The sequence below is a fragment of the Mustela erminea genome, chromosome 8, assembly GCF_009829155.1.
Source record: "Mustela erminea isolate mMusErm1 chromosome 8, mMusErm1.Pri, whole genome shotgun sequence".
Taxonomy (NCBI): domain Eukaryota; kingdom Metazoa; phylum Chordata; class Mammalia; order Carnivora; family Mustelidae; genus Mustela; species Mustela erminea.
The window spans coordinates 8,156,278-8,180,320 of NC_045621.1; the positions used below are offsets into that span (position 1 = coordinate 8,156,278).

General features: G+C 33.8%; 1 protein-coding gene across 2 annotated transcripts in view; it reads right to left on the reverse strand.

Annotated features, from left to right (window-relative positions):
- Nucleotides 1-1,863: 1,863 nt before the first annotated feature.
- Nucleotides 1,864-24,043, reverse strand: part of STK17B (serine/threonine kinase 17b) — a 30,365-nt gene continuing 8,185 nt past the window's right edge. Inside the window, exons 1-8 of one of the 2 annotated variants that reach the window (XM_032354267.1) lie at nucleotides 21,683-21,719; nucleotides 18,271-18,319; nucleotides 16,294-16,506; nucleotides 12,416-12,560; nucleotides 10,555-10,681; nucleotides 8,875-8,923; nucleotides 7,543-7,722; nucleotides 1,864-5,550 (exon numbers count right to left, since the gene is read on the reverse strand). In XM_032354267.1, the coding sequence (XP_032210158.1) occupies nucleotides 5,268-5,550; nucleotides 7,543-7,722; nucleotides 8,875-8,923; nucleotides 10,555-10,681; nucleotides 12,416-12,560; nucleotides 16,294-16,506; nucleotides 18,271-18,319; nucleotides 21,683-21,707 (1,071 nt within the window). In that variant the 5' untranslated portion in view covers nucleotides 21,708-21,719 and the 3' untranslated portion in view covers nucleotides 1,864-5,267. Of the gene's footprint in view, nucleotides 5,551-7,542; nucleotides 7,723-8,874; nucleotides 8,924-10,554; nucleotides 10,682-12,415; nucleotides 12,561-16,293; nucleotides 16,507-18,270; nucleotides 18,320-21,682; nucleotides 21,720-22,299; nucleotides 22,467-24,043 lie in introns of those variants that run through there. The other variant, XM_032354265.1, reaches the window with a different exon arrangement.

Sequence of the window (24,043 nt, forward strand, 5' to 3'; positions counted from 1 at the left end):
GGGACATCTGCTTGCTAGACAAAGTGAATGCAGACAAGGCTCACTTCGCTGTGTCTTTCTGGCTCTCCTCCCATTTTAATCATGCTAGATAGAGCTAAGATAGTTAATGTGATACTCTACATTGGGGTCAAGAACTAAATGTAGTTCATCATCTGTTTTTATATATCAGGTTGGATTGGCCCACCCATTTGTTTGCATATGCTGCTATGACTGTTTTCATGCTCTAGAAGCAAAACTGAGTAGTTGTGAAAAAACACTGGCCTGCAAAGTCTACAGTATTTAATAATCGACCCTTTATAGAAAAGGTTTGCAGATCTCTTCTAGATGTCTAAACAATCTAGATTTAGATGAATGTATATGAGTTATTTTCAAGAGAAAATAACTATAAGATACAAAAAAAGATATTATTGATAGACATTAATGACTATTAGGGAGTGCCTGGCTGGTGTCAAAAGAGCCAGCAACTTTATTTCATGGTCATGAGTTTGAGCCCCACACCAGGTGTAGAGATTGCTTAAATAAATTTTGAAAAGCTTAAAGAAATTAATGACATTGGAAGAGGTCCAGTAAGAACACAAAATTTTTAGAATGATACCTAGAGAAACCCGTTTGTGATGTGTGGGTAAATAGTGCTGTATTAACTAAGGGAGGTAACGTGAAGCCAGAAAGTTTGGGTGAGGAGGTGATACAAAGAGGGAGAATATGATCCTGATTTTACTTAGAGCTATTTTACATTTGAGTATTCTTACATCCAGTAACGATAATATGTATGACCTCAGTGTCCAGGAGGAAAATTGAGTCTAAAGAGAAAAACTGGGGAACGTCATTGTGTCAGAAAAAGAAAATATGGAACCTGAGAAGAAAGTGCTCACAATTTTTTTTTTTTAAAGATTTTATTTATTTATTTGACAGAGAGAGATCCCAAGTAGACAGAGAGGCAGAGAGAGAGAGGGAAGCAGGCTCCCTGCTGAGCAGAGAGCCCGATGCGGGCCTCGATCCCAGGACCCTGACATCATGACCTGAGCCGAAGGCAGCGGCTTAACCCACTGAGCCACCCAGGCGCCCGAAAGTGCTCACAATTAAGAAAGTCCAACACATTACAATTTCTTCTCCCTACAGACTCTGTTAAGTCGTGCATACCTCTTCATTATCACACTTCAGACTTTTTACATGATGATTTTGGCATGTAGAGTTGACCTTCCTCATTCATTAATTCCATGCTTGTGAACTTACTTGCTAAAATTTATTTGCAACCCCAAAATTAACATGATAGTGCTTTCATGGTCATTTGCAGACATGATCACAGTGTTAAAAAAAAATGAGATGCTGGACACTTTCCTGTCTTAGGTTGAGCAAAGTGATGCTGAGTCTTGTTTTGGTTCTCATACTGTAAGACAAATGTCCATTTTGCGGTCTATTTAATGTCACATTTTCTGCATTTTTGTGCTTTTTGTTAGTGATTTCTTTGTTTAAAATAGCCCCAAATCATAATTTTTAATTGCTGTGTAATTCTGTTCCTACGCACAGGGCTGTAATGTGCCTTATGTAGAAAAGATGTGTTGTTAGATAAGCTTCATTCAGGCATGAGTTATGGTGCTGTTGGTGTGAGGTTAATGTTCATGAATCAACAATATATATTGAATAAGATCCCTTTAAACAGAAGCTACATAAAACAAGGTTATGTATTGATTAGTTGGCAAAAATGTTATAAACAGAAACTTGTAGGAACTTAACCCTGTATTTCCTCTAACAATGTTTGAGTATTCACTGTTTATGGGAACTTTATAGGATATAACTACAGTATGTTATATGAACTGATTAGTCCATAATCAGATTATAAATTCTTAAAGAATCCCTTATTCATCTTTTTAAAAATTCAATTTATTTAAACTAAAAACAAAAACAAAACCCCAACAGAAACAGTTCACTCATTTGTAGGTAAATAAAAATCCCTTATTCATCCTTATGCAACATGTAGTACACACTGCCATTTACTGACATTTTCTGAAAATATCTAGCATTACCACAGAATAGACTTGTTTTCAAACTTATGAGGCTTTTTAACAGACAGGATCTAATAAACAGATATGTACTAAAAAGGGAGTTCAAAATGACATGTGTCAAGGCTAGTACCTTCAGGCGAGGAGGTGTGCTTTTAAGAAAAACAAACTTAGAAATACTTTAAAGCAAAAGACAATCACAGACCAAAAAAAGTGCTTTTTAATTTTTAACCAAAAGGATCATTAAGTTGATATGTTTTTTTTTTTAAACTGGGGTATTCATAATAATGTCAATCAATATTCTTAAGCAACATGATTATTTAATGAAAGATGGGGGCAGTTATAATTTGTGTAAAATTTCCAATTAGAATTTAAAATTCTCTAAACTCTTATAAAATTATAAATTGATACTATTTCTCCAAATGGGAAGTCAGATAACCTGATTTTAATACAATTTGAAATTAAAGTACAGTTGTTTATACAACAATGAATAAAGACAAGTTTCCAAGACAGATACAAAAATGGAAAATTCAAAATTAAACAGAAGAAATGTAAACAGTTATAAAATATCAATTTATAAATGTTGCTTAGAGCAATGCTATTCCAAATATGGTCCATGAGCTATTAGCAACTCATCGCAAACGAAAGAACTTGTGCCGGAATGACAATCAATTATATCATTAATCAGCTGACTTTTTTTAATAACAAGACTTTCTTTAAAGGAAGCAATGTATTGATACACATTCTGACACAGGTGCCTTATTTCATTATAGACTGCAGAACACATACTGCTTATGTCTTTAAAGTGCCACTATAATTTTACTGCTCAGAATAAACTTTGTGGAGAAAAAAATTAAAATGACAATTTTAACTGTCATCTATATTTTTTAATCCTGTCTAACCAAAAGGCAAAGTTATTAAACTTTATAAACTCATCACAATTTAACATTAATTTTCAGATGTGTTTAAGTGTTAGGACATCTGCTCACCTCAGGGGCTAAGATTCCTACTTTAATGAGATATATCATCTACTTTTGATAGATACATTTTTTCCAATCTTGGTAGAAAAGAAATTGAGTCATTTGTTAACAACTTCTCTCTAAATACTCATTTAATTTTCACATTTCAAACAGTGAAAATATTTAAATTCACTTTTACAAAAAAATGAATTTTTATATTGTTTGTGCAACTATTTGTTACTTTTTTACAATAAAAATTATTAGGAAAAAAGGCATGGAAATTTACAACTTTGTGTATTCTGTTAACTAAGGGCTGACATGAACTATTTTAAGATTCTTCAGACTCAAAGAAAACTGGTATAAAATTTTTTTTAAGAATTAGCTTATAATTTAAAATGCAAACATTTATTTTTTTCTTTTTTATTTTTGCCAAGCCATAATTCCTCTAGAAATTTAAAAATAAAATATCTTTTATAAAAATCCTTTCACCAATGGCTTACCAAGCTTTACCTGCAATAGCTTAATATGGAAGGCAAAGAAATGGATAATCAAAAATTTAGAAAAAACTCATCAGTTTTAGATATACAAGAGCCCAATTTAGCTTCTGCAATGGCTAGTTTATTGAACCAACAAACTATTTCTTAAGGAATTTAAATGTATATTTACATATCCTTAAGAAGAGAGCTCCTTTGGCACCTGAGTTGAACACAACATAGTAGAGCAAAGACTCTCTAAGAGAAAGTTGTCTAAAGACTATATTTTATCCATCTATACATAAATACATAGCCTATACATATACACATATGCACACACAAGTAGAAATAACTTTTCCTTTAAGAAATGCTGAAGATTTAAAAGGAAGTCACCCATTTAGCCAAATGACTTTAAAAAAAAGTTTCAAGTTATTTGGAATCTTAACCAAATTTCAGAAAGTTAAAGGTTTAGAGTAATAAATAACTCACAGGGCGGGGGGAGCTCGAGAATTTCTTTTTGGTCAAAATATAATGTCTTTTAATGTAGTAACATGGGCATGAGGTTACAATTATCCTAACATGATATTATAACAGAATCTTTAATAGTAACCAGGTGCAAAGTCATCAAACATAACCAAAAAAGGAGTAAATTTCCCTCTATTAGCACAGCGGTCATCAGCCACTCCGCTGTCCTTAGACTCTCATGAACATTGGTCCCAGCAGAAGACCATTAAAGGCCACCTGGCAGATTGCCTTCTGCCGAGTCTCATGGCTCGCTGGAACTCTACATGAGCACTCCGATGTCATCAGGTTTTATGATCACATCCACCTCGCTGTCACGGACTCTGGTCCTGAGTTAACAGTCTTCCTGGGCTGCAACTTTTTTTTTTTACACATACTTTTAGAACTCTGAATGACTGCCGTATATCCTAAGACTCAGAAAACATCTAAAATTCTGTAAGTTGCCAAAATCAGGCAGCATTTTTTCTATACTCAATTTAATAAACATGAGTATAGAGGACAGTCAGTTTTGTTTAAGTGTCTTCTACCCAGAAATTCTGGAATATGAAAATCCTCTACACTTGAATACCATCTAATTCTCCATCTTTCAGACCTTATTAAATCTGAAGTATGTTGAGAGAGGGCAAAAGACGTTTGAGTTAAAAAAAAAAGAAATGATGCCACGCTGCTCTTTTTTCTGCTTTAACTTGTACAGAGTGTTCCTAATCAGGTTTCTCACTCCCTCTTTGCTCTGGTTAAAAGGACATGTCTCATATAGCAGACTATATATCCTGGAAATCATAGGCAGTTTCAAAATATTTGTGATTAAAATATTTTCATATGTAAAAATCCTTTGAGCATCTAAAAATAGTACATATTTTTCTTAACCTTGACACTATTATCCTAACAAAATTTTGTCAATAGAGGCATGGTATAGGACTTACCTTACAGAACCTATTAAATTCAAATGCCTTCATTTTGCTCAGTTTATTTCAACCATAGTATAACCCAAATCACTGTTTTCCTTATCTGTAAAACATTTTGATAAACCCATTTGAACTTGAATTATTTCATTAACATGTAGACTCACATGCACAACTCTATTTTTTGTCATATATTTAAATATTTCTTCTCTGCAGAGTTAGTATCTTAGAACAGGAAATGAAATTATGCTGGTTACTAGTAATTTAGCATCAAAACACTTCCCTAAACTCCTCTATGCAAAAGTGCACTTACAATATAAACATGCCATAAATGAAGCTACAAACTACAATCTCACATTGCAGTAGATTTCAAATTCCAAATTCAGTCCAAATAACTCAAAGAGAAAAGTGCTAACACAGCAAATCTGAAACAAGTTCATGGGGATTAGGCAATGAGTTATCAAAGCGAAATCTTTTGGAAACCATGCTGCTATCCTCTGGAATGTTCTCTTTGTCTTCTCGATCACTACAGGTTCCATTACAAGAGGATTTGGAAGTTTTGTCTTCAGAGGACCTTAATGAATGATCTTGACTTTGAGAGGAACTGGAAGTTTCTTCAGGGTGAAATAAGTTTCCAAAGTCCCATTGCTGTAGCCAAGAATGAGACAGGCAGATTTCTGCTGTTGGTCTTTTCCTTTGAAAGAAAGCATCAAGTGAAAATTTAGAACTAAAATATCAAGTTAGAAATGGCTGCAGTTCTTAAAAAAAAAAAAAAAAAAAAGGGGGGGCGCCTGGGTGGCTCAGTGGGTTAAAGCCTCTGCCTTCAGCTCAGGTCATGATCCCAGAGTCCTGGGATCGAGCCCCATATCGGGCTCTTTGCTCGGCGGGGAGCCTGCTTCCCTTCCTCTCTCTGCTTGCCTCTCTGCCTACTTATAATCTCTGTCTGTCAAATAAATAAATAAAATCTTAAAAAAAAAAAAAAGAAATGGCTGCAGTTTGATATACTATAGACTTAATTTTTTTAATTTATTATGAAAATAAGACATACTCATAGTACAGACGAGAATAACAATACAAAGACTGGAGTACCTAGAGTTTCTTTAATATTAACATCAGCTGAAAAATTCATTATATCATGGAGCTTATGGATGAGACTAATCAAAAAGCTTAAGAACATATGCTAGCCTCACAAATAAAAATTAGTAAAATTATAAAATCTCTTGAGTATACAAAACTCTGAAAGAAAACATATATAATATATAATCTATTATTATTGTGCTCTTAAAAACAATACAGTTAAGTCTTGAAAATAAAGGCTGCTCTTGAATGATGTTTACCGAATATTTTGAATTTTTACATTTTGTTTGAAAATAATATGGTTAAATATCACAGTATGTTAAAAGTTCAGAAAATACCTAGAACTCCAACCTTAACACAACCACCAATTCCATGAGAATATATGCTTCCTGAGGCTATACCTTCATTTTTTTAAAGATTTTATTTATTTGTCAGTTAGAGAGAGAGCACACAAGCAGGGGGAGCAGCAAGCACAGGGAGAAGCAGGCTCCCACCAGATGCAAGACTTGATCCTAGATCATGACCCGAGCCAAAGGCATATGCTTAACTGACTGAGCCACCCAGGCTTCCCTTAACTTAATTTTTTATGATCATTTTAATTTCATTGTTTTCTGATTACAAGAAAATTAATGTGCTCATTTTAGAAATTATGTTCCTTTTTTATTATAAGAAAATGAATGTGTTCATTTTAGAAATTTTAGAAACTACAAAACTTAAAACTGCATATAATCAGAATCAAACAATATTTTTACTACAATTACTAAATAAGCATTCGTGTCCAAAAAATGGCCAGTGAGAATTTGTTTGAACTTGCATTATGCCAATAAAATAATTAACAAACCTGAGTTTTTTTCTTAAACATATAAGAAACGGAGTCCTCCAGGCAATTAAGTAATTGTTAGAGATAAAAGACCTGACAAGTAACAAAACCAGGATCGGAGCCCAAGGCACTATATCCCAGCTTCTGTGTTAACTTTTTAGCCAGGCCAGGGAGCACTCGGTGTTATACATAATAATTAATCTTGGATCACTGCATCAAAAAGGAATGATGGATTTTATGGTGACTAACATAACACAATAAAAAGATTTAAAAAATTTAAAAAATAAAGTAAATGGGGCAGATCTGAGTAAAGAAAAGGGAGGTCAGTTTTTCCTCTTCCTGCTCTGAGGTTGCCAATGAGAGAGTTAAGAGTCCTAAGTCACAGTTTCAAGTCCCTTTTTTTGCAGGTGGTCAAAAAGCATCTCTGACCTTTAAAGATTTGACAATCAGTAATTGATACTTACCAATAACTATAATTACTTGTCTACAAATTATTCACAACAAAGCCAGCCATGTGTATTGTAAACCTACTTTTAATTATTTTAGGGAACTTCAGGATTTAGTAGCACATTGAGAGAGAAATCACAAATCTTCTCTTTACTCCAGAATTTCCAGTTACACGTTTTACATATTTTTTATGTTTGAAGTTACTGATTTGTTCTAATGATCTCTTACACTACCTTTCTTCCCATTTTATCTGAAACTTGACAGCATACTTCTAATAACTCTAGTATGTTATTACACATATATTCATTTTGCAACAGTACTTAAATTAATGTTATAACTTACTCTGGATTTTTTACTAAAAGCCTCTGGATGAAGTCTGTGGCCAGCTGTGAAACTGATGAAAAAGTTTCTTCTGAATAATCTACATTAACTTGAGAAATATTGAGGTACGTTTCTTGATTATCTTCTCCCACAAATGGAGATGTATGGGTTAACAACATATATGCTATTATGCCAATATTCCTGAAAAGGAAATAAGGGACAAGAGGGGACCTTAGAATGCATGTTAATATGAAAATATTTACATAAAGTAAAATTGATACTTAACATATTCTTCAAAACTTCTACAGTTAATCTATAGACTTAAATTGCTTTTCAAACTTTCTATATTATTAAAACTAAAATAACTGGTATCTCAAAGTCTGTGTCTCAGAAAAAGAACATGAGGGGAATGCATGTTGTGTTACATAATTATAAATACAGTGTATTAAATATATATCATGGTATCTATAGTCTGCCCTTCATTCAGACACCTGTTACTGAGAACACAAAGGTGCTTGAAGGGCAGCATTTCCTAAAAGGTATCGATGACACAGTCATGATCTGTGAGACATAAACAGGAGTTCTGTGCAAATAGAGTCAGCAAGTTTGGCAAAGCACAGAGTTGGGCAAGCAGATTTTTTTTTTTCTTTGCAAAACTTTTCAGGGCCTTAAATATATTAATGACAGTCTGGTGCTCAGGAGCAGAAAAAAAATACATATGGTACGTGTTTCCCACTTATTTAGCCAAGGACGGTCTTTCCTTGACAAGTTACATGGAACACAGGGAGTAAGTCTAAGCTCTTCCACTTGGCCTGGGGAGGCGGCCCCCACTGCGGTCCCACCTGAAGTTCCAGGAGGAATTCCAGTTTTACTCCCTATGATATCTGACATTCAAAGTATCATTTCACTTGCCACAAAAATTCACAATACCCTAGAGATATCATCTCATAAAACTAAACTTCTGCATGAACCCAACCTCAGTTTTCTGCATAGCAAATACCTTCCTAGTTCTTCTAGACCTAGATCAGATATTTTCCATGTGGGGCTGGTCCGTTGTCTCCTTTATGCTCATTACCTTATTACAGAACATGCTGCACAGTCCTGCAACTACTTTGGTTTATTTTACTCCTTCAGGAAAGGGATTTTTTCCTATTTATTTCTGTATCTTTGGCTCACAGCCAAAGTATTACTTAAAAAGAATGGACAGATAAATGTCTTCTTGTGGCATACTAATGATACTTGAAAACAACCTTTTACAGAAAACCTTATTATTTTCATTTGGAATCAAAGAACCCTAAAATATATATTAAGCAATGTATAACAAAAACATTTAGGTAACTAGCGAAACCTTACCACATATCTGTTGCTGTAGTAATAGGATCATAGTTCAGGATTTCTGGAGCTGAAGCAAAAAATAAAATTCAAAATTAAAAACCTGAAAACCATTTTATAATAAATTAAAACTGGTTTTAATTTTAAAGAACTATTAATATCAAATTTTAATAGAAATTTAGCATACAATTAATTATCCTGTGATTAGACATTTAAACATATCTAATGTTGAGAAAATTATATAGTCAAATGGTACAAATAACACTTTTGGAGTAACCAGTAGCTAGCTATGTAGGTTTCTTTTTTAATCATTAAGATCAATCTTAGGAAAAACAATTAGGAAGAAGTAAAATTTTAGACACTAGAATTTAAAAATTTTAGTTTTATTACTCTATGTTAAGAGTTAATGTTATTTTATCATACTAATTTAAGTTTTTCTTTTCAGGATAAAGAAAATCATATGTATCTATAACAACATAATGAGCAAATTATGCTTCCTAGTAGTGCTTTAAATTTTCAAGTAGATCAAATATTCCTCTTAAACTATCAAAAACCTAAATTCCTATGCAATTAATTTCCCATCTTTTCCTTACCTGCCAGCTTTCTAAGTGCAAAATAAATTTTCTATATTTTGTAAACATTATCACAAATTCCAAAATAGTTGATTCCAAACTAGAATTTGTGCTTGAATAATAACTTTCTTGTCTCGCAGTATGGTTTCATAATTTCTCCAAAGAGAAATCGTTTCCTAAAACCTAACATTTTTATTAATAAAGACTTTGAGTCATATATATTTGTCAGTCTCTGTCTGTCACACAATCTACAACCTGACACATACTTCTGTGAGCTGTGTTATCTATAATTACAATCCTTTATTCCAGGACACTATAGCCCCTATTAGCACTCAAAAGTTAGTAATTTGCTTGGTTTTTCATTTCAGGAAATTCAGTTGCCTTGTTGAGAAGCACCTGTTCTGTTTAGTTTTATCTTTTCAATGCTCACATGGGGATATCAATGTCATAAGAGCAACAACAAAAAAGCCTAAGAATATTATTACTATAAATATTTTTAAATACTTTATGTGCTGCTTTACAGAACTCAGTTTTTTCATCTGCATGATCTAATTCATTGATACAGTACAATATCCTTAGATTATCTAATATTGGGCTCTTTTGGGCATCTTTTTCTTCAAAATCCTCCTTTTACAATCCTAGGCAAAACCTCACATTTTTACCACAGCAGCAACAAATAGTAAGCAGTCCTGTTAACAATTCTTGCAAAACTGAAGACAATGTATGTTGTAAACAGCTTCAGAGTTGGGACCAGGACAGAAGTAGAAGCGAAAAGCATCCAACAGCCAGGCTTCAAATAAAATAAAGGACCGTCTGACTGTTTCCCCCTCTTTCTTTTTCTCCGGTTCCCTAATTTCCCCTCCATCCATTCTTCTTTATGTACTAAGCCTTTACACACAAACATTAACCTTTGAACTGATATGTCCAATGTCCTGTGAATCATTGTGAATGTCTAAATAATCCTATGCATGCTAAAGTTCATTTGAATGTGTCATAACCCAATTTCAATGCATTAAAATACCTGAACTAAATATATCCTGGAATTACATGCTCTAAAATATAGTTTCAGAGAGGTCTCATTTAGTTGATAAATTTCAAAATGGTGTAAAAAATAAAAAGAAATTCTTACCTAAGTATTCTGGTGTTCCCATGATTTCCCGGAGTTCACAAGCATTCCCTATTTTTCGAGACATTCCAAAATCTACAATTTTTATATCTCCAAGAGGGTATATGCTGCTCAATAATATATTCTGTGGCTAAATAAAGCACAATAAAAAATGGTAAGTAATATACAACAATAAAAGAATACTAGTCTTAGATCGAAGGTAAATTGTTTAGTTATTACACATTTCATTGAGTCATTCACCAAATATTTACTGAACTACTTATTTAGGAAAAGCTTTATACTCGAATGATAAATAAAGCTAAAAATACACTCAGAGGATTATTAGTTTAGACAAAAAAGAAGTTAGATGAATATTTGGATTGATTAATTGACATGAGATATACTCCATAATAAAGACAAGACTTCTCAATTCTGCCTGTTATAAAGTCTAAGAAGCTTTTCCTGTAGAGATGAGAGTTAAGTTAGACCTTACAGGATAAATAGGAGCGTGTCAGTTAGAAAGGCGCGCTAGGAAACAGCATGAAAGAAGGTGAAGGAATAAAAAACCTACACATTTCTGGAAACAGAAAATGGTCCAGTATAGTATGATGGTTCTGGGTCTGACTGTTGCCAGGTTTTTAGCTCAGACAATAAGAGATATGGAAGTATGGAAGGCTTCAGCTACATAGTTCTCAGAACGATATGACTTTGCTTTATAAAGCAATGGACTGCGGTCTATTACAAAATTCCCTGCCACCGTCATAAACCATATAGCTGCTGAGGTGCTGCTCCCAAAGTCTGTGAGAAGAATCAGAAGTCTGACTTTGGGAAAACCCCATGCTTGTTTATTATTAAGTCACAGACACCTTAAAAGAGAGGAGGCGAGGGTAATTAGGTCTACTGTTGTCAACCACAGGCTTTAGAATATATAAAGCCAAGTTTATTTGCCATCCCTGACTACAAGTGCTATGTGGTATTATGTAATACATGTGACTGGTCTCTTCTTAGGAAAAAATCCTCCTTAGCAAAAAGTCTCCTTAGAAAAAAACATGCTCCTGTTTGTCCTGTAAGGTCTAAGGTAAATACTACCTTTCCTCAATAGGGGAGGGGTTAACAACACAGATGAACAGATTTTCTTTTTCTTTTGAAAATGGGGTAAGATGAAAAGTCTTATTTGACATATGTACATTTTAAAGTTTCTATAAGATATCCCAATGGCATCTATCTGCAGTTTATGAAAGAAGTCTTGGCTACAGGTAGGAGAACTGGAAATCATCATTACTGTGAAAGCGATAGTAAAGGACAACGGATCATGCAGCAGGAAAAGTGTATAGAAAGAGAAGAGTCCAATGTTCAAAAAATGAGACACACATTGACTGAAATTTTGGATGGCTGAGGAGGAAGGATACGGAGAAAGGATAATAATGTAACAGTAAGTTTAAGTGGTATTTCAGGGCTTGAGGAGTAAGTGGCCTGAATGGTCTTGGGGCCAAAAATAAAAAGAGCCAAAGACTAAAAGTCTTGAGGTAAAGATAAAGGACATTACGGAGCAAAGAAACAAGGACTAGCAGGAGGTTATCTTCAGAGACGGAACTCCGACTAGAGTATGTAGAGATGGAACGGAATGACTCAAGCACTGGAACGTGGGGGGATGGCGGTTTTTAAGAACACAGTGATTACTCCGCGCTGCTCACACATAAGGTCTCCTCCTCTCTGCCAATACACATGTCAGTCCGTGCGGCCCACGGGAAAACGAAGAGCAGCCCCGCGGTACAGAGCGGCGCCACCCGGCCGTGGTTCCCGAGCCAGCCCAGCTTGCAGTTTCGCGCCCCGAGAGCAGGAGGGGCAAAGACGTTGTGTTCCTCAGAATCATATGTTACATTACCTTTAAGTCAAGGTGTACAATGTTATTCTGATGTAGATAACAAACTCCTTCAAGTATTTGTTTAATGAGTCTGATAATGTCATTCTCAGAAACCATTTCAGCCAGCTCAGGTAAACACAAGTTGAAGATTTCTCCACCTGCAGCACTGAAATAAAATTCAAATAATAGAAACTTGAAAAATCATTGACCTAAAAATGACTTTTAAATACTGTGTAACTGTTACGTAAAAGACAAAACTATCGGAACTTCCATCTCTCTGTACAGATACAGACACTTAAGAAACTGGGGGAAAGGGCGGCGGGAGAGATCTTTAAGGAAGAAAGTAAACGACAAGAATATGTGAAATTCTGAGCACCGATACTTGTAGAGATAATAAAATTGAATTGCTTTATAATTCAATAATATTATGACTGCTTTAATGATGCAATAAAAATAACAGCTAACACTGAACTCAGCTCCGGCTCTTCATTTTATTCCTTTACAGAGAGATAAATAGCATCTCTTGATTCTCATGACAACCATGTGGGGTAGTTGGCTATTACTCCCATTTTACTGATGAAGAAACAAGTACAAAGAAGTTGAGCTACTTGTACAAGGTCACATGGTAAATGGGCAACTAGAGTCTAAAGCTGTATGATATGGGTGAAAATCTGCATTCTTGGGCGACAAACCATGAGAGACTGTGGACTCTGAGAAACAAACTGAGGGTTTTGGAGGGAAGGGGGGGGGTAGGTGAGCCTGGGTGTGGTGCATAAACAATAAATTTTGGAACACTGAAAAAAATAAAAAAGAAAATCTGCAGTCTTAACCAATACCCTGTATTGCAGCTTCACAAATCTTTTATTATTTTTTAAAAGAATTGAAAATCTAAAGAATTTTGACAAAGGCACAGAAAAAAGTCCCTAGGTTTAGAATCAAATAATATAAATATAAATCCCAAATCTGCTATTTACCAGCAATAAAACTAAGGATCAGCCACTTACTTGGCTTTTCCCATCTGTAAAACTAAATAAAAATCACTGAATTCAACAGATTTTTTTTTCCCTGAGGATAAAATCTAAAAAATGCAAAAAAAATCTGGGAGGTCACTCAATAAATTTATAAGGTATGTTTAAGAATATCTCAAGTAAAGCATGTTCTATGTGGTAAAACAGGAGAGTGTCTGGCATGTAGAAGGTGTTCAGTAAAAGTCTGTTGAATGAATGAAGGAAGGAATAGACAGTCATTCTTCAGAGTGGCTGAAACTGAACCTCAGAAGTCTCACTGACTGACAAGAGGAGAAGCAGGTCATGTGTATTAGGAGGTATAAGAAGAAATGGTAATGGCGGTCGGTTTGAGCCCTACCCTGAAAGTGACAGCACTGGCCCGTCACATCGCAGACGGAACTGGTAACTGAGCCGTCTCCACCAATCTGTGCCAGTGAGAGGCTGCAGAGATTTGCTGCCTTGCACTTTACCATATTCCAGAGAAGACTGTATGGCACAGCTGGTAAGGGTACTTGTGAAAACTCCAATTATACTTACACTTCAAATTCCCCCAACTCCTGAAACTCTAAGAAAATTCATAAAAAACTTGTACCTGTCTCAAGGTATGACAATTTCAGAATTAAAAGGTTAGTTTGCTATAAAATTTATAGTTTTAGAACTGAACTTGAAACTAACATATAGGAAGACAATATTAGAAATTCATGTTCACCTACAAAAAAATAAATTAATCTTTATGAATCGTTATATACAGATTACCCTTGGTGGTCTGCAGGTCAGATATTTACTTGTCACAGCCCTGCTCAGTCTCCTGAGGGAAGAGGGACTTCCCAGGCCAGGCTGCCAGTGACACCCTTACCCCCTCCCTTTCTGGTTACACTATTTAGTTTGAATGAAACAAACCCTCTTAAAACAGAAAGTGGTCTAAATATTCCTGCAAAGACACTTCAGATAATATTACTAATGTAATCATAAGCAAATAAAATGAAGGGATGATGCTTAGGTTCTTAGAACGAGTTTTTGCTCAATAAGAATTGATAAGAAACAGATCAAATAATTTGAAATATAAGAAAACTGTATAAAGTATGGATTTATATCCCCTATTAAGATATGAAAATCCAGGGTATAAAAGACTGAAGGATTAGAACATGGCGGAAGGATGGTTTTCAAGAACCCAGTGACTGACTTGAGCTGCTCATACATGTGGTCTTCTCCTTTCTGCCAATACAAAATTCAGTCCATGTAGCACACATTCACTAAATTTAATTCAACTAGCCAGAACTCTCCACTAATTCAAAAAGTCAAAAAAATATAAGAAAAGCTAAGAAAAAGAATGTAAAGCTCTCTCTGGTGCCTGGGATGTATGAGGTAAGATAGGAGGCTGCTTACAGGGGCACCTCCTGAAATTCAAGACTGCCTGGATTCCACTCTGGCTCTGCTGCTAACTAGCTGCATAAATTAGGACAAAATGTTGCCTCTGTTTCCTTTACTGTAATACAATGATACATGATGAATAGTGATAGCTTCTGCTTCACTGGATTGCTATAAGAATTAAATTAGATAGGCCATATAAATTATTGGACACAATAGAAGTTTTAGAGATCAAAGCAGATATATAAATATTTATCACAGTGTTTGACACACGGTAAATACTCAGTAAATATTAATTATTATTATAATGAGTCAACAAATTTTAATTCCAAGCCTAGCAAACATCTAGCCTTTCTGAATCTGGGCCTTCTTACCCAGATTTTTAAAGGCAATTTAGAAAGTCCTTCCTAAATGAAAATTCATCTTTAGAAACATTATATCATACCTATAAAAATGCACATAATATATTCTTAAGTGAAAAAAATAGTTACAATAGAGTACTCCCAAACTCACAATTTTATTTTAAAAAATAAGAGTAATCTTAAACTACAGGAATATGCCATAAGAGTAACCACAATTTACATATGATTTCTATTTTCTACATCCTCTAAATTTAACGCAATACATAGATTTTACTTTTATAACCAGGAAAAGTATCCTAAGGGTTGTTTGTTTAAATAAAAAAAAAAATCAAACAAATATTATGAATGCCAGCCAACCAGACTGTCTCTTCTTTTTCAGTTTGGCAAGCTGACCAAAGTCTTTTGTAGGATTGCCATTTTTCCCATAAAAGAGGGATGTAGGTAGAGCTATGGAAAATGGAAAATCAGGAGGAGCTAAGAGGAGGGAAAGAACAGATAACACAAGAAGCAAACCGCAGAAGTTAGCAGAAACCAGAAGTAGTGAGTTGTAGACAAGCAGCTGCTTTGTTAAAACAAGCCACCTTCGATGTGTTTTTCAAGTAGATGGACAAAATATGTAAATGATTTCAATTCTATTTATCCATCAGATAGTTTCACACAAAAACTCATCAACGTTCTATGCTATAAAGCAATGAAAATTTACTTATTGTACAACATCCCCCAAATGTTGTGTTGTCATTCAGTGTTTTTGTGTGTGAGCTGTTTTTTGTTTGCTTGTTTTTTTAAAGATTTTATTTATTTATTTGTGAGAGAGACAGAGCACAAGCAGGGCAGAGGGAGAGGGAGAAGCAGACTCCCCTGCTGAGCAGGGAGCCTGATGCAGGGCTTGATCCCAAGACCCTGGGATCATGACCTGAGCTGAAGGCAGACACTTAACCAACTGAGCCACCCAGGCGCCCCATGTGTGTCTGCTGTTTAGTTTTTGTGTATGTATGAGAATATTCGAATATACAGTATGTCCTTCCAGTATTTTATCAACAGAGATCTTTACAAGTTTTTGTCACACTTTTATCACTCCTATTCTTGACATTTCAAGTCACCTTATCCACCATTTAAAATAAGTACAATATATTTATTTAAATTTATTAAAGTGTATACTTACTATTCCAGTACCAAAATAATTTCAGTGGCATTTTCATAGACTTCATGAAGATTAATTACATGAGGACAAGACTTCGCCAATTCAAGTACGGCAATTTCATGTAGAATCTCTGCTCGACAATCCTGCCCTCTTCTTCTCTTTTTTAGAAATTTTGCAGCATATTCTTGGCCAGTAGATTTTGATATACACTGTCTAACCACAGCAAATTTTCCTCTAGGGAAAATGGAGATAATCGATTTTAATGTTCGCATAAAGAACAATATTAGTATAATAGAGACACAGTTAAAACTTCAACTTGAGTTAATCCTTTCAAACAACTATGCCATTAGAAATTTATCTATTTTCTCTTAACCAAATCAAATACTACATGTACTTTTATAAAATTTATAGTACTATCACATAAAAATGAAAACGGCAAATGTAATAACAGGATAAGACAGAATTGTATTTGTTCATCACTATTAATTCAATACATTATCATTGTAGGGGGAGATCTTCTCTGCATACCAACACCATGCCATATTCTTGATATAAATTTTTGTGTTTAAATACCATAACAATCCTATATAGTAAGTGATATTCCATTTTACAGACCCCAGAGAGTGTATGTATCTTGGTCTACTTCCAAAAACTGTACCCTTAATAGAGTACCACACTAGCTCTCTAATCAAAATAGCTTCCTTCAAAAACAAAAGATTAAAATGAGTATTTGACATTTAATTTTCTTAGTGTAATTACTTTGCCTTTCAACACCACTTTTAACAATCTTTGAAGTTTTCTATCATTAACTTAGCAGTTGTTTTTACCAGTAAATATCTTAATATTGCCCAGTGGTCTATACAGATACCAAAGGTATACGTATCCAGAAATACTTCATGATCAACTAAGAAAATTTAATAGTTCTCAATAGTTACCCATTAAAGTCATGTTTATCACTTTTAGAATAAGTATGTGTTTGGCTCTTTCCAAAAGAAGTGCTTAGCATCTCAGCAAGAATTTAAAAAGATACTGGCAAATGTGTGTTCTAAGCCTATATATCCCCAAAACCTAGCTTCCCCAAAGACCTTAAGCTATTTTGATACATATTGATACATACAATTCCAGAGGGTTTTTAGATTTCAAAGCCCATCTACAAATCTTCAAAACCTGAGTCCACGGATCCAAAATTAAGAACTTGTATCCTAAGGCTCAAATTGCTTTGTAGATACTAACAAATGAGGTATAAATAAAGGGTCTTCAGAGAGGAACTTTTGTTCCACAACCCTTCTTTCCCCAATTCAGGTGCCTGGCAAGGAAAACCTGATGTTTGGGGTGGGGATGGGGGACAAAATAAATTGCTTGACTGCATTTTATTTGCTATTCTCAAGGGTCAGGATGACAAAGATACCTACTCTTTATTTTCCAAATTTCTTCTATATTGGTGCCAGTGAAAAGCACTGGAAACCAAGCTGAAAAAGTATAGCTACTAACACCAAAAAGAAAAAAAAAAAAGTGACCAAGCTATAATTTGACTCTTCTACATTGACCAAAACTACATCAGTTCAATAAATTTGCATGCACAAACCTGATTCTTAGAAAGAACTTTAAGATTTGGAATGTCTAATTTAAACCATAAGGTATTTTTTCACTGTATGGCAAAAGCAATGCAGATCAATGTATTTCAATGAGTACACAAAAAGGTCATCAGTCTCTACTTTGTATTCAAACCACCCATGTTTATAGATTTTATACTGGATAAATTGAATAAGACTAAGATTAAATGGCTCCTGAAAGGTCATATATGGAATTGGAGTGCCAAGAATTAAATTATGGAATGTGAATTCCTAGCTTTCTCTTCTAACCACTGCAAAACAATTCCTCCCTTTAAGATAGTTTTTTTAAGAAGTACAACTCACTTCTGCCAATTATCATTTAGATTTATAAGTGAAAATGTGTCTAAAACAGAAAGGAAATTTTGGGTTTTATGACGAAATTCACCTTGTAAAACTTAGTAAACAGAAACAAGTTAGCCAAGAAAACTGTCCATCTGAAAAACAAAAACAAAAACAAAAAATAACACCCAGTTTATACTACCAACTGTGACAATTAAACTCTGCTGTGATTTTACAAATATATTTGTAAGCCAGAATTTTCTCAAGAACAATGAGCAAAATTAACTAGTAACACTGTTTATCTAAATTCTTTCATGTATTCTTACGAGGCTTTCTTAATCAGGTACACAACTCATTAATCCAGTACAAAGGTGACCAAATGATATTGGTAATTATTTATTTGTCAGTATTTATGATTAAGTAAAAGCCCCATCAGGGTAGAGACTCTGTGTGTCCCCAGTACTACAGTTATTATAAAATCTACATTTGCTAACACATAACAGGAACTGAAACACCTGTTGAATGAATGCAGGAGTTATGATGCACCTACTACAAGACCATATACTGTGATATTTTGTGTCCTGTGCTTAAAGCATTTATATTTTTTAAAGCTTTTTTAAGGTTCCAATAACATTTTACATATATATTCATTAATATACTCTTAATTACCATAATTATCAGATGACTTAGGAAGAAAAAAGTATTTGTTTCCCATTATAAAATGTTAATTGTGGTTCAGAAGTATAAAAACAATCTTTTACATACATTAAGTTCCTATATCAAATTTAACAGAAATATTTAAGAAAATTAAAAACCCTTAACAATAATACTTAATTCATACCCTAAAAAGGCAAAGCTGGCTAGATTTCCCGGCAGTGAAAAAGTCTAGTAGTTACCCTTCTGCATTCTAGAATAGACAATAAAATGTGAAAGGAGGGGGGCAGGGTAAACCAAAAAGGAAGCTGACGTCTATTTCTGCATCTGCCTCACCCTTCTAACCACAAGAAGTCTTAAAGAACCTTGCCTTGGTTGGGGGAGGGGTGGAAAAAAACTTGCCCAACATGTTAAAAAACAGGAACAATGTTAAGTTTTTTGAGAACAGTCTAAAATAAACTGTAAACTTCTACATATTTTCTTTTAGTCTGCTAAAACTATCTTGAAATTAATTTTAAAAACAGGGGATTTAGAAAGATCAACTTGACTTATGAAGAAATTTGTAGTTCACTACATGCTTGAATTATGTTTACATACTTTAAAATATAAAGCCTCAGGAAAAACAATATTATAATCCTAATTTTCATTTTACATTAGTATTGTATATTAAGATTGGTAACAATATTAGAAGAACTTAAAGGAAGTTATTGGTCATGAAAGATCATGATTTCTAATTGATTAAGTTTTACTAATTAGAAATATTTGAATTTACCACATGACTCATTAGACCATACCAATTTAAAGAATAATGTTAGGTCTCTTTCCTAAAGATATTAGCAAACTGAATATTAGCAAACTGAATTTGTTTTAATAAGATTCTATCATGAGTTTTTGCCTTAAAATGTTAAAAAAATATACCTGATTCAAGTTTATGCTTGTTATGATAGTACTTCAGTTATAAAATCATTTAAAATTATTAACATTGTCCTCTTCAAAGTTTAAGTTCTCCAAAACTCCCAAAGTAAAAAACATATTTTGTAGACTTTCAAGCCACATTATCCCTATTTTGCAAAGTTAGTTTAATAAATGTATGTACATATACCCATCAAAATAGTAATTTAGAAATATAAAAAAGAATACCCTTTAATGTGTGTACTGTTCAAGGCTTTCATAGTCAGTTATCTGTTCAAAACAGTTTCCCAACATTTGTGCAATAGAAGGAAACTTGGAGAAATCTAGTCTACCCTCTCTTCTTAATGAAAAGGAAATCACACAACTAAGTATATCACACAACTTTAGATCCAGAGTAAAGACAGGTCGCTGACTTCCAGTTTAATCTGTTTTTTATTAATATTATATGGTATATATTTCACATACCCATTTTTTAAAAAAGGAAAGAAAACTCCTAAGAGAATCTTAAGCTACCTCAATAAAGCTTTACAGTAATCTAGCTGTTAAGATATTGACAATAGTGTCCAGTCTAGGCCTTCTTAAGACTGACAATGAAAAATACGAAGTGGTCCAGAAGAAGGTAACTAGATCAAAGATGGCTGTCTGGAAATTAGGTCATAAGATGAACAGTTAAAGAAACTGGCAGTGTTCAATCATATTCAAATCTCTGAAGGATTTTTCACATGGACATTACATGCAGGTACAAAAGAAGAACTATGTCTATTGGGTAGATGTTAGCAGAGCAGAAAACAGAACCTTCTGTGCTTCCAAGGTACCCACAAAATGGAACAGACACATTGTGAGGTAATGAGTTCCCCATCACTGCAGCATTCAAACTGAAGCTGGAAAAACAGCTTGTCAGGAAAATCGTAGGAAAGACTGCTACACAAAGAATTGTAGTAGAAGACCACTGACCACCCAAATCCTTCCAATGCAAAGATTCTAGAACTATTCCATGTAAGACATAAGCAACTAAAAGAAACTGATTCCTCCTGTTAAAATGCAGAGAAATAGGGGCGCCTGGGTGGCTCAGTGGGTTAAGCCTCTGCCTTCAGCTCAAGTTATGATCTCAGGGTCCTGTGATAGAGCCCCGCATCAGGCTCTCTGCTCAGCAGGGACTCTGCTTCCCCGCCACCCCCCCACCACCTCCCTCTCTGCCTGCTTGGGATTTCTGTCTGTCAAAATAAAATAAATAAATTTAAAATAAATAAATAAATAAAATAAAAATAAATAAAATCTCTAAAAAAAATAAAATACAGAAAAATAATTACAGATATAGAATTAAATTATTTCTTAGAAACATTCTGGAAAGTTTGAAAACTGTATCTTTCAATACACCATTAAAGCACCAAATATTTTGCACATAAAATTTATTAAATAAATATGCTAGGAATTATGAAAAATGCTTTCACCTTTAGTTCTTAGTTTAATGAAGTACGTATTATCAACCTTATTTGCAAACAAAAGACTGTACCCAACATCTGACAAGTCTAGGACTTGTCGTTACCAGTCACGTAAAAGATCACCAAGAACAGAATTACTTTTCATGGTTCAGTCAGCTTTTATTTCCACATTGAGACTTTCAAATATAAAAATCAATCATACTATCTTCCTATATACATCTATCAACACAAACATGGACATAGGAAACCATATTAATTTAAGATAAGCAAACATCTGTCTCCAGAACTAAAATCAAACTGAAGATTGAAACAGATCACCATCTTTCAACTCTTTGTTAAATGTCTTTAAAGTTCAAAGATGTTAAACATTTAACAAATAACTCAGTATATTTTTACAACGTGTGTATATATTTAAATGGCAATGGTCTCATAATCTCTGGTCACCCTTTGGACTTAACACTGTAGTTAGGCCAAAACAGATCAGTATTAGTGTTAAGTACAGTGTCTTACCTACAGAACACACATTCTTCATCATACAGAATTGTATTATCAAATATGAGTTAATTCTTTTTGTTTAATTTAGGAAAAAAGAGGAAGACACTCTCATTTATGTTTTTAGCGCAGCACAATATCCTAGGAATTTAAAAAAATTTTTAACAAAAATTGATAGCATTCTACTAAATACTTCACAATTAGATTAACTTAATTTAATCCTCATAACAACCATGGAAGGTAGATATAATTATCTTCATTCCCACTTCTCAGATGAGGAAATTATAGTACTAAGAGGTACAGAAATTAAATTGAAGTCACAAAGTTTGGAAATGGCAGCGCCCCATTGGACTAGGCAGTCTACATTGTAAGCTCTCTGTTCCCACGCACAGCCTCCAGTGAGAACCCAACCTCCTCTCAGGGCTCTGAATCTGGTGGGATAGATCATATAAGCTCACTAACTCTCTGTAGAGTTGATTTCCAAATCAGTTAAGACTAGACCTTTATAATAACAGCAGAGATGATGATTTTCTTTTTAATCATTTTTTAAAACAATCAAGTGAATTTTATAGAACTATAGACCGAGAAATCCAAAATTTAATTTAAACAGAAAACACATTATAAAGTTTCCTTACCGTCCCAGCTCTTTAGATGTAAGTGTATAAAAATTATTAAAGTTTTCCATTTTCATTGGAGTTTGAGGAGTTGTAGTTAGCAAGCCTGAAATACTTCGGCAATCAAACCTTCTCCGCGACATGTTTGATGACACCCAGATATGCCTTCTTTAGTCACTTATTTTTACCTATTTAAGAAAAGAGAAGACACAGGATATAACTTAAATGCAATTAAGAAAAAAAAAAGATGTTATCTCAGGCACACAGGATGTACATTATATTTTACAGCTCCATATTTAGCTCTAAGGTACAACCAAAAAAAAGAAACGAAGAAAAATAGATAGATTGATTTAAATAGCACATTCTCTCTCTGCCTGCTTCTCTGTCTACTTGTGATCTCTCAAATAAATTTTTAAAAAATCTTTTAAAAAACAAAGGGGGTGTCTGGGTGGCTCAGTGAGTTAAGCCTCTGTCTTCTGCTCAGGTAGTGATCTCAGGGTCCTGGAATCGAGTCCCACATTGGGTTCTCTGATCAGCAGGGAGCCTGCTTCCCCATCTCTCTGCCTGCTTCTCTGCCTATTTGTGATCTCTCTTTGTCAAATAAATTAAAAAAAAAATTTAAATAGCACATTCTACCCACAAGGAAGGCGGGGGGCGGAAAGCACACACATAAATTCTATTACCTTTATTGTACTTGAACTAACTTACTGATTTTATTTCAGAATAAAACTACTGTAAAAATCTTCAAGACCTCTCAAATTCTTAAAAAATAGTTATAATTTTAATACAAGCAATCATTCAATTTCATTTTTAAACCCTCGTTCTTTAAATTTATATCTTCACATAAGATTTTAACATAGCAAGGTAATGATTATTCATTTTAAATTTAATTTTACATAGCCAAATTTGGTAATGAGTTCACATTTTGTGAGTTATGTTACTGACTTCTGAAAGACTACAAGAAATAGAACTTATTTAACAGATTACCTACATTTCAATATTAAACTCAAGCTTTCATGTCTTTTTTTCTTTCGATAGAACCAAGCTCTATAACTTTGTTGGCTAAGCTAATGACCATATACAAAGCCTTATTCTACAATTCTATATCTTGAACTCATATTTACCTGCAACTTTGTGATATTTATATGTATTCAGTTTTAACAACAAAACTATCATTTCATGAATTCATATAATTGTAGACTATGTATTTTATAAAAGTTAGGACTTCCTGCTATGGGTATCTAACAAAAGACCCAGTATTAGTCTTCTAGCACCCTCTTTCAATAACCCCCTAAGGCTCTTGTTATTTCTCTGCCACATTTTTCCTCCACTTATTTCCTTGACATGTACTGTTCTTTATCTTCCTAAATTCAAATGACAACTATATTCAATTTAATAAGCAATGTGATAACAGTTTATTGTTTTCAGTTTCTATATTTTCTTGGTTTTATTCTTAAGTCAACAATTTTTTTCCTCTAAATCTGTTGATCTTTGGAGAAACGAAGACCTAAGTAGTTTTGGTGTACATTTCTAGCAGTCTATGGGTTGCCGAGTAGCGTTCTGAAAAATGGCATTTGGACCGAATCACAGCTGGGTCTGAATCACATTTATCCATCACACCAGCTATGAGATCTTAACTAAATTACTTAAATTCACTACTGTTATGGACCAATTGTGCCCCTCCTCTCAAAATTCACATGTTGAAGTCCTAGACCTCAAAATGTATCTGTATTTGGAGTTAGGGCCTTCAAAGCAGTGATTAAGT